Consider the following 17,362-nt stretch of genomic DNA (forward strand, 5'->3'; position numbering starts at 1 on the left):
TTCCACTCCTAGGTATTTATTCAAGAAGAATAAAAGAATGACCTCACTAAGAGTTGTTCACAAATGTTCATAGTAGCTTCATTTGTAATAGTAAAAACAAACAAACAAACAAACCCCAAAAACAAAGCGCCAAACAACAACCCAGGTGTCCCTCAACAGATAAACAGATATTAAATTTTGGAATATTGCTTATCAGTAATAAGGAGCTATTGATACTAGCAACAGTAAGGAGATTCTGAGTGAAATAAACCAGACCAAAAAATATATACTTGTAATTCTATTTATATAAAATTCTAGGAAATTCAAACTAATCTATAATGACAGTTGTTGCTTGGTAACAGGACAGGGAGGCAAGGAACACAAAGAAACCTGGGGGTGTGTGATGGTCTTAGGTGTGTACGCCTATGTCAGATCTTAGAAAACTGTATAATTTAAATACTTAAATAGTATTCATTCATTCATTCATTCATTCATTCATTCATTCATTTTTAAATAGCATTTATAGCTCAGAGAGCCTGGGTGGCTTAGTCAGTTGAGTGTCTGACTCTTGATTTCAGTTCAGGTCACCATGCCAGGGTCGTGGGACTGAGACCTGTGTTGGGCTCTGTGCTGAATGTGGAGCCTGCTTAAGAGTCTCTCTCTCTCCTTCTGCTCATGCTCTCTCTCTCTAAAATTAAAAAAAAAAAACAAAAAAAACGTTTATATCTCAACAGAGTTGTCAAAAAATTATACCGAGAAAAATAATTTGTAATAATTCACCGAGAGAGATAAAATACTGTTATCCTTAAAGGTAACTGAAGATTTATAAACCAGGTAAATCCTAGTAAAGGTCTTAGTTAAACATGAAAACCCTGCAATTATTTACAAAACAGCGAGTCAGAAAAGCAACAAATACATTTTTGTTTTACTCAGTCAGATCAGCCTGCACAGTATCATTTCTTGCTAGGCATCCTGAGATCTTCTCTCTTCCCAGAGTTCTGACTTCTTTTGTGTCCAGTGTCATCCTTTGTAGCCAGTGTCTAGGAGATGGGTCCACCTGTTACGGCTGTGCCCAAGGAGGCCCAACCTTGGCTCCAATTCTCAAGGGTGGGGGAGGACTCTGGATCCTATTATATTCTTCAGAGTGGAAACTCCTAAAAGATAAACAAATCTTTCTTGTTAATAATAATCATCTCTCTTTGTAACAAGTTGGGGGGGGGGGATGGGAGGCCGACACAACCCTGCCACACAGTAAGTGCTAACATGAAAACACAGTTTCATATTCAAAACAGGTACAAATTCTAAGCACTAAAGAGTTCAATGAAGGAGGAGAATAAATGATAGTGGTGGAATTTGACTTAGGTCTTGGTGAATAGGTGGGATTTAGATTTTAAAAAGAAAGGAAAAGGCAAGTGAAGAAAGCAACATAAGAGAAAAGAGAGCAGAATGTTTAAAGGACAGTAAGGGGATCTAACGTTACCAGAGTGAAATGATCCTAGTGAAGAGTAGTGGGAGATAAATTTGGTGGCCAGAGTAGGTCAGATTACACAAGTCCTTGAAAATCAAGCACAAAACTTAGACTTAATAGAGTAAAAAGCAGAAAGCTATCAGACTTTAAGTGATCATATGACTGAAGTGGAATTAAAGCAAATATCTTGTTCTGAAAGCCACGGAGAATGGAGTTCTGTGTTGGGCATGGCCAATAGGGCTAAATTCTTCGCCACAATCAAAAGCCATGTCAAAGCCATGTCAAAGGGTATGTTGTACTGAGAGTGAGTCATATACAAGGCAAGAATACCTATCAGCATGTGCTATTTGTCTAGTCCTGACAAATATTATCCCAATTTCTATTGCACAAAGAGAGAAACTCAAACATCTGAAATTGCCACTAATATACAGACATATAAGTTCCTGTGTCCGGTTCCACCTAATTTACCTTGGCACTATTTTCACAGAAGTCAAATATTTGATGCTTTGAAACAAATGCAGAACAGATTCCAGGGTGGGGCCTATAAAACCCAATATCCACAGTGTAGACTGTTTGGCTTCCTCCATTTACAGTTTTCAGATATGAATTACTTCCTTACTGAAGACAACAGCAGAGGCGAATAATGTAACCAGAAGTACTAAACTAGGTATGAGAAGTCCAGTCGCACGACTCTAGGCAAGCCATCAATTTTTCTGAGTCTTAGATTCTTCATCAATAAAATTGGGGCAACTGTTAAAACCAAGTGTTTCTTTAAGAAGCAAATGAGATAATATATTAACAGGCTGATTATGTTGTTTAAGTAATTAAACAGCAATACATCTGGCTCTTAGCCAACAGGGATGGTTAATCAGGGATGGTTAAGATTCTCAGTAAATCAGTGACTGTCACAAAGGAGACCTTTTTTGATACTACCTTCCCTAGAAACTTCCCTTATTAAAAATCAGGAGGGCAGGTAACATCCCCCACAAGGTGTGCTTGACAGTTCAAAAGCGCCTCCTGGAGGAGACTTCAAAAACTGAGAGGGAGAAAATCTATTCTTCTGGGTAACATGCAGTCACAGCAGACCGGTTACAGATAACACATCAGGACAAAGCAAATCTCCTGAATCTTCAGCATTTTAATGAATACATGCGGTACAAAGTTAGGAACAGGAACACGAATACCATTATGAAGACTATTCAAGTGTGAACACCGAACAATTGCATACAGAAAGTGTAGGAGTTCCCTGCAGGTATGAGAGCTCATTCCATTTAAATCTACATGGAATATGAAATGGAATGGAATATATTAGAGGATGAAAGGGTGATATTAAACCAGAGTGATTAAATAGAAAATCTAAACATAATCTGATAGTTCCCTTATTTCTTGTGAATTCTCTAGAATATGTTGTCTAATAGCAGTATGATGCCAGCTACAAATATAATTTAAAATTTGTACAAGTCACATTAGAAAGGCAAAGCAAAACAGATGAAATATGCTTTAATAATACATTTTATTTAAACCAGTATATCCAAAATATTATCGTTTTAATGAGTAATCAATATAAAAATTATTAATGAGATATTTTACATTTATCTATTTGTTTATTTTGAGAGAGAGTGTGTATATGTGTGTGCAAGGAGCAGAGGGGCAAAGGGAGAGGGAGAGAGAGAATCTTAAGCAGGCTCCACATGCTAAGCGTGGAGCCTGACATGGGGCTTGATCTCATGATGGTGAGATCATGACCTGGGTAGAAATCAAGAGTTGGAAATTTAACCAACTGAGCCACCCAGATGCCCCAGACATTTTACATTTTTCACTTCATATGAAATCTTTGAAGTCTAGTGTATATTTTATACTTATGGCACATCTCAATTCAGAGTAGGTACATTTAAAAAGAGCACAGCTCTAGAAAGCAGGGATTAAAAATTAACACCAGATCCATACCATATATTTATACATTATTTGCACACACTTAAAGAAAAGCAAACCTTAAAATTCTGTTACAGGATACAAAATATTTTTGGCTAAGCTCTTTTGGAATTTCTGCAGAAAAAGAAAGAACAGTGGTAGTTATTTCAAACCCCCCAATAATTTTGTTTGTTTGCAATTAGAGGTTGAGATTTTTGTTGGAATATCTATAAATTTCGTTGCCTCTTCAGAGGAATCTGAAATCTTTAGTAAAAAGCATGAGCTATGGCCATCATTAAGTTCCTACACGAGTCATGCTTTTATTATTTATTTCTTATAATTATTTAAAACAAGTTAATCATTGTTGACAAGCATAAAGAAACCAAGAATGGCATTTTTAGGGGTAATAACACAATGATACTGCACAAGAACCCTTATCACTTTAGGCTAAATTCTGGAAAAACACAATTGCAGGTAAGGGACCACAGCATGATACTTGTCTAGGCAAATGTTTCTTGCCTAGAGGTGTATTGGCATTTTGGGTGGGACAGTCCAACCAGTTGCAGGGTATACAACAACTCTGGCCCTGGCCATGAAATGTTAGTATCATCTTCATCATGGCAACGGAATAAAATTGCCCCCATGCATTCCCAAATTCCCCTTTGTCAGAATGGTACCACCCTCCTACTTGGGATACACTGCTTGAGACTTTTGTTAAAATCTGATGGGTAAAAAGCACCCATATTTGGAGCACCTAGCTGGCTCGGTAGGTGAAACATACAACTCTTGACCTTGAGGTTGTGAGTTTGAGCCCCATGTTGGGTATAGAAATTACTTAAAAATAAAATCTTTAAAAAATACGCCCATATTTGTAAATATTCTATATCCCGTGTTTTGTGGTTTCTCTTATCAGCTAAAAGAAAAAGATTATAATATCAACCTAAAAAAAAAAAAAAGAGTCCCTATACATTCCAATGATTTTGCTTTACAGTTTTTGGTTTTTTGGTTTGTTTTTGTCATTAAAGTTAAAACCACCTTACTAGACATCTCACACTTCTGAATTTGTATTTTTCTTCCTCCAAGAATGGTCATATATTGTTCTACTTCCACTTTCTCACATTTGTTCCCTCTTCCACACTGTCTCCTCTTAAATTTAGATCTGAATAAATTGTATTGTTAATAGTCACATTTTGAATTATTTGGAATGAATGTAGAGGGTTTTTTTCTTAATGAAAGAACAAGTTTCTTAATTAAAATGTAGGGGAATATAGGTAGAGATGCAGTATGTGGAATTATTAGGATAATAATTATGATAAATATGTATCATTTTCATGATGGCTGATCTCATTTACCCTAATATATCAGGTTTCTCCACAACGGAACATAAAATTACTTCTTAGCGTTAACATCTACTAACTGTATGTTAGAGGATTCAAGTGAAGCAATATACAGTCAGTGACTATCATAAGGACTGAGACGTATGATGATATCAGTAATTATGTTTTAGTAGATCTCTGTTTGGATGCAACAATCATCACCAGGGTGGATATGTATTTTTAAAATTATATGTGTGGGGCACCTGGGTGGCTCAGTTGGTTACACGCCTAACTCTTGATTTCAGCTCAGGTCATGATCTCACGCTTGGTGGAATTGAGCCCCATGTTGGGCTCTGTGCTGACAGTGTGGAGCCTGCTTGGGATTTTCTCTCTCTGCCCCTTCCCTTCTCACACTCTGTCTCTTACTCTCAAAATAAATAATAAACTTAAAAAATTAAAATTCTACGTGAGTATATATGTATATATTCCAACCAAACCTCTTTTGTGAGACTAAACATGAATTAGTACTCTGGTACAACTGTTGGCAAACTGTGGCCCACAGGCCAAATCCAGTCTGCCACCTGCTTTTGTGAATAAGGTTTTATTCAGAACACAGACATTCTCATTCATTTACATTTATCTGTGGCTGCTTTTGTGCTGCAACAGGAGAGTGGAATAGTGGTGACAGAAACCGTATCAACTGAAAAGTCTAAAATATTCATTATCTTTTTACAGAAAAAGTTGCTGACCACTGCTGTAGATTATAAGTTAAAAGTCAAGAGAAAATATCCACAAATAATTTTTCTTTCTTATGGCTGGAATGGGTTTATGAAATAAGATCAAGGAACTGTTAGTTTCTGGGACCAATGTCTCCTCCTTGCAGAAGTGTGCATTTAGGACTAGAAAGCTTCATGTGTCATGTCAGAGGTGGAGAATCCTGGTGAAGTTCATTGTGCCGAGATTTAAGAAATGTCTTTTCTAGAGAATTTTGAGGTGGATCTAATTTTGGGGCTACAGGTATTGATACAGTTTTTCAACATTGTTGAAAACTGTGAGTCCATGAGTTGAGTTGCTCATTAATAGTGTGTAATAATTTCACAGCTATCATCTAACATATGAAAGTATCATAAAAGGCTGTCTATTGGATTGTAGTAGAACGTTTTATAAGTCTATCCATTAAGTTTTATTCTTTTTGCTGATTATAGATGTTATACTCATAAAGCCATGAGTAAAAATATATGATTAGTTCAGTATGGTTATCTTGCAAATTTTGGGCAGTTCATTTTTCAGAGACCTATTTTGTTTTAAATTTTTTAGTGTTTATTATTTTTGAGAGAGAGAGAGAGAGAGAGAGAATGAGTGAGGGAAGGGCAGAGAGAGAGGGAGACACAGAATCTGAAACAGGCTCCAGGCTCTGAGCTGTCAGCACAGAGCCCGATGTGGGGCTCGAACTCACAAACCATGAGATCATGACCTGAGCTGAAGTCGGACACTCAACTGACTGAGCCACCCAGGCGCCCCTTCAGAGACCTATTTTTAAATGTACTTTTTAAGTTGATTTTGGACTCCATGGACAATGAAATATTTGTTGAATCTGTGAGATATTAGAAAGTTTCTAAGCAGTTTGACCTAAGTGAATGTCTCTATCACCATGACGGACAAGGATAAAAGGAATATAGTACTTCTACTTTGAACCGTAATAGAGTAACAGGTACTGCACTTGTCTTTCTGCCACAAAAAAGCATAAAACTAGACAAACTACTTAGAACAATCTTCATCTTATTCTAACAATCTTAGAACAATCTTCATGCACTGATAAACAAGCAGCATGTGACTGTCATACTTGAGAACAAAGCACACAAGGTAAGCTCCATAATTAGGGAGGTGAAGTTCAAGTAAAGTAGTGGCCTTCCTGAGATGAGGAGAAAATTATCAGGGGTCAAAGATATTGAAGTGGCTGAAATTTTGTGGGTTAGAATACCTGAGCTGCCGTAGTGTCGGTGTGTATGTGTGTGTGCATGTGTGCACATATGTGGGGTGGAGGGACACAAATGTGCCAGGCAAGTTTGCCTGTTGCAAGAGGAAGGCTGAAGAGCGATCCTAAAAGTCATGTAGTGCTGAGACATTGGATTTTCAGCCCAGCCCAAGAGCAGCAACTTCTCTAATACTTTAGGCACATAATTGAGAATCCAGAATCAAGCCTTAAGAGAAAGAACCATGCAAAAAATAATAACAAAATAAAATAAATAAATAAATAAATAAATAAGAAGCACATGCTAGGGCCAAGTATAAAACCAAAATGAACATGTGATGAAAATAATAAGACCAAAGCTAACATAACCAAAAGGACCAATCAGTGATTAATTTGCATGACACACAGATGTAATATTCTTTAAAGGAAGACAGGATTAGCCAGACTCCCTATAATGTATTATCTACAATTATCTAACATACAATTATTATCAAACATACAAAGATTTAGGAAAATGTGAACCATATGAGAAAAGTAGTCTATAAAAAATTTCTGTGAGATGACCTGGATTTGGGGTTAGGAAAAAAAAATTAAGTAACATTCATAAATATTTTCAAGGACTTAAATGAAGACATCATTGTAATGAATGAAGAGATAAGGGATGTCAGCATATAAGTGAAACTTTTTTTTTTTAAGAAAAACTCCAAGAACTAAGAAGTACAGTAATTAAAATAGAAAAATTTACTAAATGGGCTTATCAGCAGATTGAACACTGAAAAAACAACAAAAAGTTAATTTGAAAATAGATCAGTAGAAATATCTGCTTTAAAAATCAGAAAGAAAAAAATGAACAAAGATTCAGTAACTTGTCAACATCAAAAGAATTTACATGCATACAACTGAAATCCCAGAAAGAGGGGCGCCTGGATGGCTCAGTTGGTTAAGCGGCCGACTTCGGCTCAGGTCATGATCTCATGGTCAGTGAGTTCGAGCCCCGCGTCGGGCTCTGTGCTGACAGCTCAGAGCCTGGAGCCTGTTTCAGATTCTGTGTCTCCCTCTCTCTGACCCTCCCCTGTTCATGCTCTGTCTCTCCCTGTCTCAAAAATAAATAAAACGTGAAAAAAAAAAAAAAAAAAAAGAAATCCCAGAAAGAGAGCAGAGAGAAAATTGCATAAAAAAAAAATATTTGAGGCATTAATGGCTGAAAATAACCCAAATTTAGTGGGGAAAAAACCTTACACATATAGGAAATTCAGTGAATAACAAGTAGAATATTTACAAAACAAAACAAAACCCATACTTAGACACATTATAGTCAAACTGACATTAAACCAAATGGGGAAGAAAAAGTCTTGAAGGCAGCCAGAGAAAAGTGATACATTACACATGAGTGAAAATGATAAAAATGATAGCTGACTTCTCATCAGAAACAAGAGATCAAAAGACAGGGCACTTGGCTGCTCAGTTGGTAAAGCATGCAACTCTTGATCTTGGGGTTGTAAGTTCGAACCCCATATTGAGGGTAGAGTTTACTTTAAAAAAAAATAAAGAGAGGGGCACCTGGGTGACTCAGCTGATTAAGCATCCAATTCTTGATATCGGTTCAGGTCATGATCTCTCAGTTGTGAGATCGAGCCCCACATTAGGTGCTGAGCTGATCATGGAGCTTGCTTGGGATTTTCTTTCTCTCAGCCCCTCCCCCACTATTGCTCACTTGCTCTCTAAATAAATAAACTTAAAAAAAGACAATGGAAGGGCTTAAATAACGGGAAGACAAAAATTGCCAATTCAGAATTCTACATCCAGAAAAAGTATCCTTTAAAACAGAAGACACAATAGACATTTTCAGGTAAATGAAAACAGAAAATTCAACACCAATAGACCTATACCATAAACAATGTTAAAAATTTCTTCAGTACTAAAGACAATGACTCATCTGATGAAAATTGAGATCTATAATGTTTTAATTTCCTTTACTGTGTAATGAATTTAGTGGTTTAAAATGATTATCATTTATTATTTCTTCCTATTCTGTGCCTTAGCTAGATTTAACTGGGTGGTTCTTCAGATTTGGGTGTTATTGGCCTACTTCACCGATGTGGCTGCATTCAGCTGGGAAGTTGGCCAGGGTTAAAACTTCCAAAATAGCTTCATTCACATGTTTGGTGACTCAGATGTGGTAGCTGAAATGGCTGGGATAGGCCTCTCTCTTTCCAAATGTTTTTTTATTATTCAATAATCTAACCCAAACCTATTTACATGCTGGCTGGATTTCTAGAAGACAGAAGTAGAAGATGTAAACCTTCTTAAGGTTTATATCTAGAACTGGCATGGCATCAGTCTTCGGCATATTTTGTTCATCAAAGCAAGTCAAAAGACACACCCAGATTCAAGGGAAGAAGAAATAGACTCCACATCTTTTTTTTTTTTTTTTTAATGTTTATTTATTTTTGAGAGAGAGCATGAACAGGGCAAGGGCAGAGAGAGAGGAAGACACAGAATCTGAAGCGGGCTCCGGGCTCCAAGATGTCAGCACAGAACCTGATGCAAGGCTCGAACTCATGAACCATGAGATCATGACCTGAGCTGAAGTCAGACGCTTAACCAACTGAGCCACCCAGGCGCCTCTAGACTCTATGTTTAAATGGGAGAAGCAACATGAATGTGTGGGTGGTAATGGAAAGAATTTATGACAGCTATTTGAAGATTATTAGAAGGAATGAAAGCACTGAAAATAGTAAACATGGATAAATATAAAAGACAACATACACATTTCTCAATTTTTTAAAGGACATATGACCATTTAAAGCAAAAATTATAATGAATGTAGATGTAACATACAAGACAACAAAGCATAAAGGATTTGCAGGTGGTGGTGTAAAACTATACAAGGTAAGGCTCTTTTATTTTATGTGAAGTATCACAATTTTAGCTCTAGGAATATTGATAACTTAAGAATGCATACTGTAATTCCTAAAAACATACAGTTGAAAGCCAACAGAGGAATTCAAGTGGAATACTAAAACATTTGATTAATCCAAAAACTGGCAATAAGTGAAGAACAGAGGAACACAAAACTAATGGAACAAATGAGAAACAAATATCAAAATGACAGACTTAATTTCAATAATATAAATTATTATAATTAATATAAATGGATAAACGCACCAATTAATAGGTAGAGGTTGTCAGATTGAATTAAAAATAGGAAGATCCAACTAATTATTGTCTACAAGGGAAGCACATTTAAAAAACCATGGTTGAAAGTAGAAAGATAGAAGGATATAGAACACACTGACAGTAAGCTGAGAAAGTGTCAGTGACTATATTAATATAAGAGAAATTTCACTTTAAGAGGTGTTATCAGACACAAAGATTTTTCACAATGATAAAATGCTTGTTTCATCAGGAAGACACAAGAGACAACAGTTAATGTACTCAAAATAACAAAACTTTAAAAATATGTAAAGGACAATGGAATACTAGTTGGCAATGAGAAAGGATGAAATATGGCCTTTTGTTGCAACGTGGATGGAACTGGACAGTGTTATGCTAAGTGAAATAAGTCGTACAGAGAAAGACAGATACCATGTTTTCACTCTCATGTAGATCCTGAGAAGCTTAACAGAAGACCATGGGGGAGGAGAAGGAAAAAAAAAAAGTTAGAGAGGGAGGGAGCCAAACCATAAGAGACTCTTAAAAACTGAGAATAAACTGAGGGTTGATGGGGGGGGTGGGAGGGAGGAGAGGGTGGGTGATGGGCATCACCTTTGGGATGAGCACTGGGTGTTGTATGGAAACCAATTTGAAAATAAATTTCACATAAAAAAATAAAAATAAAAATATGTAAAGGAAAAACTGACCATACTAAAGGACAAAAGAAATACACAAATCCATTGTAAGAAATTTTAACTCCTCTATTTTGGTAATTAAATAGTGAAACTATAAAAAAAGTCAGTAATGATATAGAAGATCTGAACAAAACTATCAACTACCTTAACCCCATTGACATTGATAGAATTCAATGCTCCACAACTGTAGAACACATTTTTTTTCACTGCCCATGGAACATTTACCAAGATAGACCATATTTGGGGGGACAAAATAAGTCCCAACAATTTTTATAATATTGATATCTGACAAAGTTTGTTTTCTGATCACAGCATAAATAATTTGGTAATCTCTAGACAGATGAAGAAAAAGAGATGGAAGATGCAAATGATCAATACCAGTGTTTTAGGTATCTATTGCTGTGTAACAAAGTACTCCAGAATGTAGTGGCTTAAAACAAGAACCATTTTATTGCTTACCTTTTGTGAGTCAGGAATTTGCACAGAGTTCAGTGAGAACAACTCACCTCTTTCATGTGTTGTTAACTAGACTCACTTGTGCAGTTGAACTCAGCTGTTGGCGGATCTGGGTCACAAGGTCTGGGAAGGCCTTCCTCATATGTTTGGATAAGATGCAGACTGGTGGCTTCATGTGGCCTCTCTCCATGTGGTGTTTCATCTTTCAGAAACTTTTTCTTCCTGTGGTCTTTCTTTCCAGTAAGATTGCCTGAACATTTTTGTTTTTAAATTTTTTTTAATGTTTATTTATTTTTGAGAGAGAGCGTGAGTGGGGGAGGGGCAGAAAGGGTGACAGAGAATCTGAAGCAGATTCCGTGCTATCAGCACAAAGCCCAAGGTAGGGCTTGAACTCATGAACTGTAAGATCATGACCTGAGCCACAGGTGGATGCTCAACTGACTGAGCCATCAACGTGCCCCAAGATTGCCTGAACTTCTTAATGAGTGGCTCAGGGCATCAAATGGGCAAAAAATGAAGCTGTGCCTTTGAGGATATAATTTTTTTTTCTCAATTCTGAGCCTGGGGTGGGATCCTAGTCCATGTATTTTGAGGAGTTTGTAGTTAGAGAATATTTTTCTCTATATTGTTATGTAAGCTATCTTTGTTTTTTACTTTCATTTTTGCCACATTCCTTTTTTATCTTGTTCATATTACCAGCTATGATACCGTATAGACTATGATGATGTCTCTTCAACTGTTTGGTTATCTAAAGCCTGACTTTGGGGTGCCTGGGTGACTCACTTGGTTGGGCGTCTGACTCTTGATGTTGGCTTGGGTCATGGTCTCAAGGTTTGTAGATTTGAGCTGCAAGTCGGGCTCTGCGATGGCAATGCAGACCCTGTTTGGGATCCTTTCTCTACCTCTCTCTCTGCCCCTCCCCTGGCTCATGTGTGCATGCATGCTATCTCTCAAAATAAGTAAACATTTAAAAATGTTATTCACTGGGAATGCAAACTGGTGCAACCACTCTGGAAAACAGTACGGAGGCTCCTCAAAAAATTAAAAATAGAACTACCCTATGACCCAGCAACTGCACTAGTAGGTATTTATCCAAGGGATATAGGTATGCTGTTTCGAAGGGGCACATGCACCCCAATGTTTATAGCAGCACTATTAACAATAGCCAAAGTATGGAAAGAGCCCAAATGTCCATTGATGGATGAATGGATAAAGAAGATGTGGTATACACACACACACACACACACACACACACACACACACACACACACACAATGGAATATTACTCAGCAATCAAAAAGAATGAAATCTTGCCATTTGCAACTACGTAGATGGAACTAGAGGGTATTATGCTAAGTGAAATTAGTCAGAGAAAGACAAAAATCATATGACTTCACTCATATGAGGACTTCAAGATACAAAACAGATGAACATTAGGGAAGGGAAGCAAAAATAATATAAAAACAGGGAGGGGGACAAAACATAAGAGACTCTTAAATATGGAGAAAAAACAGGGTTGCTGGAGGGGTTGTGGGAGGGGGATGGGCTAAATGGGTAAGGGGCATTAAGGAATCTACTCCTGAAATCATTGTACTATATGCTGAAAAACTTGGATGTAAATTAAAATATAATTAAAAAAATGTTATTAATTATCAGCAGTGCCTGGGTGGCTCAGTCAGTCACCTGACTCTTGATTTCAGCTCAGGTCACGTTCTCACAATTCGTGAGTTTGAGCCCCACATCAGACTGTGTACTGACAGTGTGGAGTCTGCTTGGGATTCTCTCTCTCCCTTTCTCTCACTGCCCCTCCCCCACTCACATTCTTTCTCTCTCTCTCTCTCTCTCTCAAAATAAATAAATAAACAAAAAAATGGGTGATGGGCAATAAGGAGGGCACCTGTTGGGATGAGCACTGGGTGTTGTATGTAAGTGATGAATGACGGGAATCTACTCTTGAAGCCAAGACTACACTGTATGTTAGCCAACTTGACAATGAATAAATAAAAAAAATAAAAAAATAAAATGTTATTATCAAATTAAATTCTCTTTAGCCCTGTAAGGCAACTGTAAGGACATCTTTCTGTTCCTTAGAATATGTTTCTTTCTAGATTGAGTTTAGGAAACATTCTGTGTGCTTTGTTTTATGTTTGCATTTTTACCATGTTATTTCTTTTTTTTAATCTTGTTTATGTTATTGGATGAGATATAGTACAGTCACTTTATTTTACGTCCTTCACCAACACATTTTATACCAGAACTGTACTATGGGAAAGGGAAGGGTTAGGTAGAGTATATAAAGATTCATTCTTAACTTCCTTTTATCTACAGTTACCTAAAACTGTATGAGAATATAAAGGTAAACAAGAAATTTCTTCTCCATCTTTGTGAGAGCATGAATTCGGGTGAAATTACACCTTGCAGAACTCAATAAAGGAAATTTCTTTTAAGATGGAGCCAGGAGGCCAGAAAGGGTAGCTCTCAGGCCCCACCACTCATTGCAACCCTTTGCAGATCCAATAGGACCAGACTACTTTGCATTCCCAATAGGAAGAAACCTACTTCACTATCCCAGTAGGAGAAAGGAGGATTTTCCCTTTGCCCAGCAACAGCCCAGCCAGTGACAAACTGTCACAACTCAGCCAATGAGAAGCCACTATACTTCAAAGTCCCAGTTTACTGCAATGGACTTGTTGTTTATAACAGCTCCCCCCAACACCCCCCTATCCTCTATAGAAGAGTGGTCCTTTCCTATGTTCTTTGGACTTGCCTAAGGCTTTTGCTATAGCTTCCTTGTCCCAAATTCCAATTCCTCTGCTAGTCCTGAATAAACACATTTTGCTGGTAAAATAATAAGCTGTTTTACTTTTCAGGTCAACAACTTCATGGCAAAGGAAGAACTGTAGCCGGACCAAGCCTCGAGACTAGAAGATTATGGCTGTGTTATTTTGTTTGTGTGCGTTGCTGGACCACATCATCACTTAGGTCAGCCTTGCTGCAGAGGCAGAGCACTGCAAAGAGTTACAGCACAAGAAGCAGCAGTAGGAATTTTTCTTTCTTTTTAAGCAATCTGTATGCCCAATGTGGGGCTTAAGCTCACCACCCCGAGATCAAGAGTTGCATGCTCTACCAGCTGAGGCAGCCAGGCGCCCCTGGAACTTTTCTTGCAAAATCATAGCTACTGCACGGTGCTTATGAGGAAAATTCAGAATCAAGTATTTCTGCCATTTTAAGGAATTCCTATAGAAACCCTTACTACACCCTTTCATCAATTCTACAACATTGATTCTGCTCAGATGGTTTGCTTTCAGGGTACAGAAAACTCCGATTCCTATGCCATTATTTGTGCAGTCTTAAGTATGAACAAAATTGATGTAATGACTTTAAAGCTAACTCCTTGTAACTTTTCCTCCTTAGTCCTAGTTCTGTTCTCTGAAGCTTTGAAAAAATGGTCTGACCTTCTTTCACAGACCAACCTTCCCAGTTGTGGAGATAACATACTGTGTTCCCATGGGTCTCTGCCTCTCCAGGGTCATCTTACCCAGAACTCCTCAACTTTCCCTCATTTTACATTTAATCATCTTACTTTTTGTCCCTCTTTCATGTAAGTTTGTCAATGCTCCTCATGAAAAGTGGCCCCCAGATGGGTCCCCGGAGTCCTCTCAGCCGAGAGGGAAAAAGATATTCTTGCTCAAATTTGGGGGAGGGTGCCAAATGACTTAAATTCAAAGATAAAACTTTAAAAGAAGAGAAAAAAAGATGTCAAGGGAGCAATTAAGAGGTTATGCACATTTATCTTGGCCAGGACCACTAACCACGCCTCTGAGGTTTGCGCAGTGCGCCCCTGGGCCAAGAAAAAAAATTTAATTAATTTAAAGATTATAGTACAGTGGTAACAGTACTCTGGTAATGGTGGTATAGTACTCTGGTAATGTTGCATTCTGCTTTTTCGATTGCTCACCTCAACCAGCCACCATCCCCTCGTCCCACTCTCCAGTTGCACTTAAAGTCTCCCATTTTCCAACTGGAACAGAGTTAAGACACAAACGAAAAGCCAACGCGGTGGGAGGACAGCTGCGCGCGGACACTTCCGGGGTTGAGCGGCGAAGGGCGACGCCTTCGCCACAGAAGGAGGAGTTAGGGGCGGAGCCGCGTCCGCGTGCCATCTGAGAGCGCGGCGGAGTTTGCGCATGCTCACACGAAGCAGGCTCTAGCTCCGCTTCCGGTGGGGGTTCGCTCCTGCAGTTCACGAGTAGCAGCCAGGCTGCGTTTAGTGCTGCGGGGAAGAGTCGGCTTCAGGCGGGTAAGTGGCGCCTCTTTTGTCCATCAATCATGGCAAGCATTCAAAGTAGAACCTGAAGGGCTGTGCTAGGACTAACCCATGTTCTGCTGCTACTTTCTCCTGATGTTCTGAAACCTTTATTTCTGAGCACAAGGCGAAAAGGGGTGGAGAAGCTGTGGGTGCCGTGGCAACTGCATGGCAACAACTTAGTTTTTTTAGAATTTGGAGAAATTGGGAGAGCTGCTTCTGTAAGGGCTCGTTAAAGTACGTGTGCGTCGGATGCAAATTTCGATGTTATGTCAGTCCCAGGCGCCTAAACCGCAGAATTTTATTTTAAAAGATGTACTCTGGCTGTAATGTTGGAGTAGCAGGATTTGAGGTGGGGTAACTAGTTGGAAAGCTAATTCAGTGATCAAGACACAGTCTGAAGATGTCCTGTCCTGAACTGGGGTGGTGGTGTAGGATTGCGGAGAAGAGGGAAAATTGGAGAAATTCCAGCCGTTAGTATCAGCTGGACCAAAGAATCGATTGGATGTGGGGAATGAGGGACAGGAGCCCTGAGCATCTTGAGGATTAAGTCCATTCTTCGCTTGGCATATGGCCGTCTTTCTAGATTCGTTTCCCTCCATCAGTTCAGTCTTCTGACCCCGTCCTCCACGCAGACCCAAGACTCTGTGCCAAGTAGTTTGATGCTCTAGTTCTAGAATATTGTCCTCACCTTTTTATGATGTTGGGTCAGTTTATATAATTTCATTACGCCCCTCAGTTTTTTTCCAACATGAAAATGAAATAAAATAATAGTCCTTCTCTCAGGATTTTTATAAGGATTAAGGGAGATAGTTTATATGCTTGGTATATAGAGAAGGATCAATATATGGTAATTACTAATACTGTTATGTACTTGCATCGTTTTATTATTATGTGTCATTTTGCTATATCTTCCCCTGGACTTGCGTTGGGTGTTTTTTGTTTTTGTGGGGTTTTTTTGAAATTAGGAGCAGTATCTTCTCTATCTTTGTATGTTCTTGTAATATAGTAGTAAAGATTAAAAAAATTTTTTTGAATGGATCATTTATTTGGGCTGTTGTTGACATAATTAAATTTATTTCTTACTTTATAGGAGCTACCTGGGGGGTGCCGGGGTGGCTCAGTCGGTTGAGTGTCCAACTCTTTGATATCAGCTAAGGCCTTGACCTCAGGGTCGTGAATTCAAGCCCCACATTGGGTGTAGAGCCTGCTCAAAAAATAAATAAGTTAATAAATAAAACGCAGGAGCTACCTGGTAGAATGAATTTTGCTGATCAAATATTATCTATTAGATAAAAAGGTAGCAGTTTTTTTATATAACTAAGAAGGCCGGGAAATGAGATGTACAGATGGTAACTGATATTCTCCGTTTGGAACAGGTATGAGTGATTTCAGTGAAGAATTGATAAGGTCCAAGACAGAGGATGACCAGGAGGAATCATGTGTATTGTCTGGTACAGGAATGTATTTTCCTTGGCTCCAAAAGCATATAGACACTGTGGGTAAGTAAAACAACATCTAGCCATTTTAACTTTAATGCAGGGAGATGGTAAGATTCAGTATGGACACAAAATTAATAAGTAAGTTCAGTTGCAAGATGTGCCTCTATTCGGGTTTTGAGGCCGTAAGCAAAATGATCATTTAAAACAGAGATCCCTTTCCTACTTTTCCTTTGAACTAATAACATAACAGATAATCTGTATTATGATAGATTCCTTTTTCCCCCCCAGTAATACTTATTAGTCACTTATAAGCCTGGCATTGGCTAAATATTGGGATACATAGATGAATAATATATGGTCACTGGCAGTGAGGAGTACATATGTAGGAAGTGTTTTTAAGAAATTTCTGTTGTTTTGCATTGAAATTATTCCTAATATAATTGATCTATAATAGGTTCCAAAAAAAGAACTTTTCTCTCTATAAATATAAGCAAATGTTTCTGTGGAGTATATTCCCTGTAAGAATATATAAAAGAAGCAGTTATGTGTATATTATTGACCTGTCGGATGGTGTACTTCTGGGAATATATCAGAACTGGCACTTAGTACCCTCAAAACATCTCTCGTAGACTAGCCATCTTTCCCCTTGACTGAGATTCTT

At 38.1% G+C, this 17,362-nt stretch overlaps 1 protein-coding gene and 1 long non-coding RNA gene across 5 annotated transcripts in view; one reads left to right on the plus strand and one right to left on the minus strand.

The window, feature by feature from the left end:
- Positions 1 to 888: 888 nt before the first annotated feature.
- Positions 889 to 15,059, minus strand: LOC109276613 (uncharacterized). The gene is made up of 2 exons (XR_002084757.2): positions 14,912 to 15,059; positions 889 to 1,133 (listed from the first exon to the last, which is right to left on the minus strand). It is a non-coding gene; the product is annotated as an uncharacterized LOC109276613 (long non-coding RNA).
- Positions 15,060 to 16,269: 1,210 nt separating this feature from the next.
- TAF1A (TATA-box binding protein associated factor, RNA polymerase I subunit A) overlaps positions 16,270 to 17,362 on the plus strand; it is a 34,904-nt gene continuing 33,811 nt past the window's right edge. Inside the window, exon 1 of one of the 4 annotated variants that reach the window (XM_019465683.2) lies at positions 16,270 to 16,761. In XM_019465683.2, coding sequence (XP_019321228.2) covers positions 16,641 to 16,761 — 121 coding nt within the window. In that variant the 5' untranslated portion in view covers positions 16,270 to 16,640. The remainder of the gene's footprint in view (positions 16,762 to 17,362) is intronic. The other 3 variants (XM_019465682.2, XM_019465677.2, XM_019465678.2) reach the window with 3 other exon arrangements.

Source organism: Panthera pardus, unplaced genomic scaffold (genome assembly GCF_024362965.1).
Source record: "Panthera pardus isolate Hobbes unplaced genomic scaffold, ASM2436296v1 HiC_scaffold_21, whole genome shotgun sequence".
Classification (NCBI taxonomy): domain Eukaryota; kingdom Metazoa; phylum Chordata; class Mammalia; order Carnivora; family Felidae; genus Panthera; species Panthera pardus.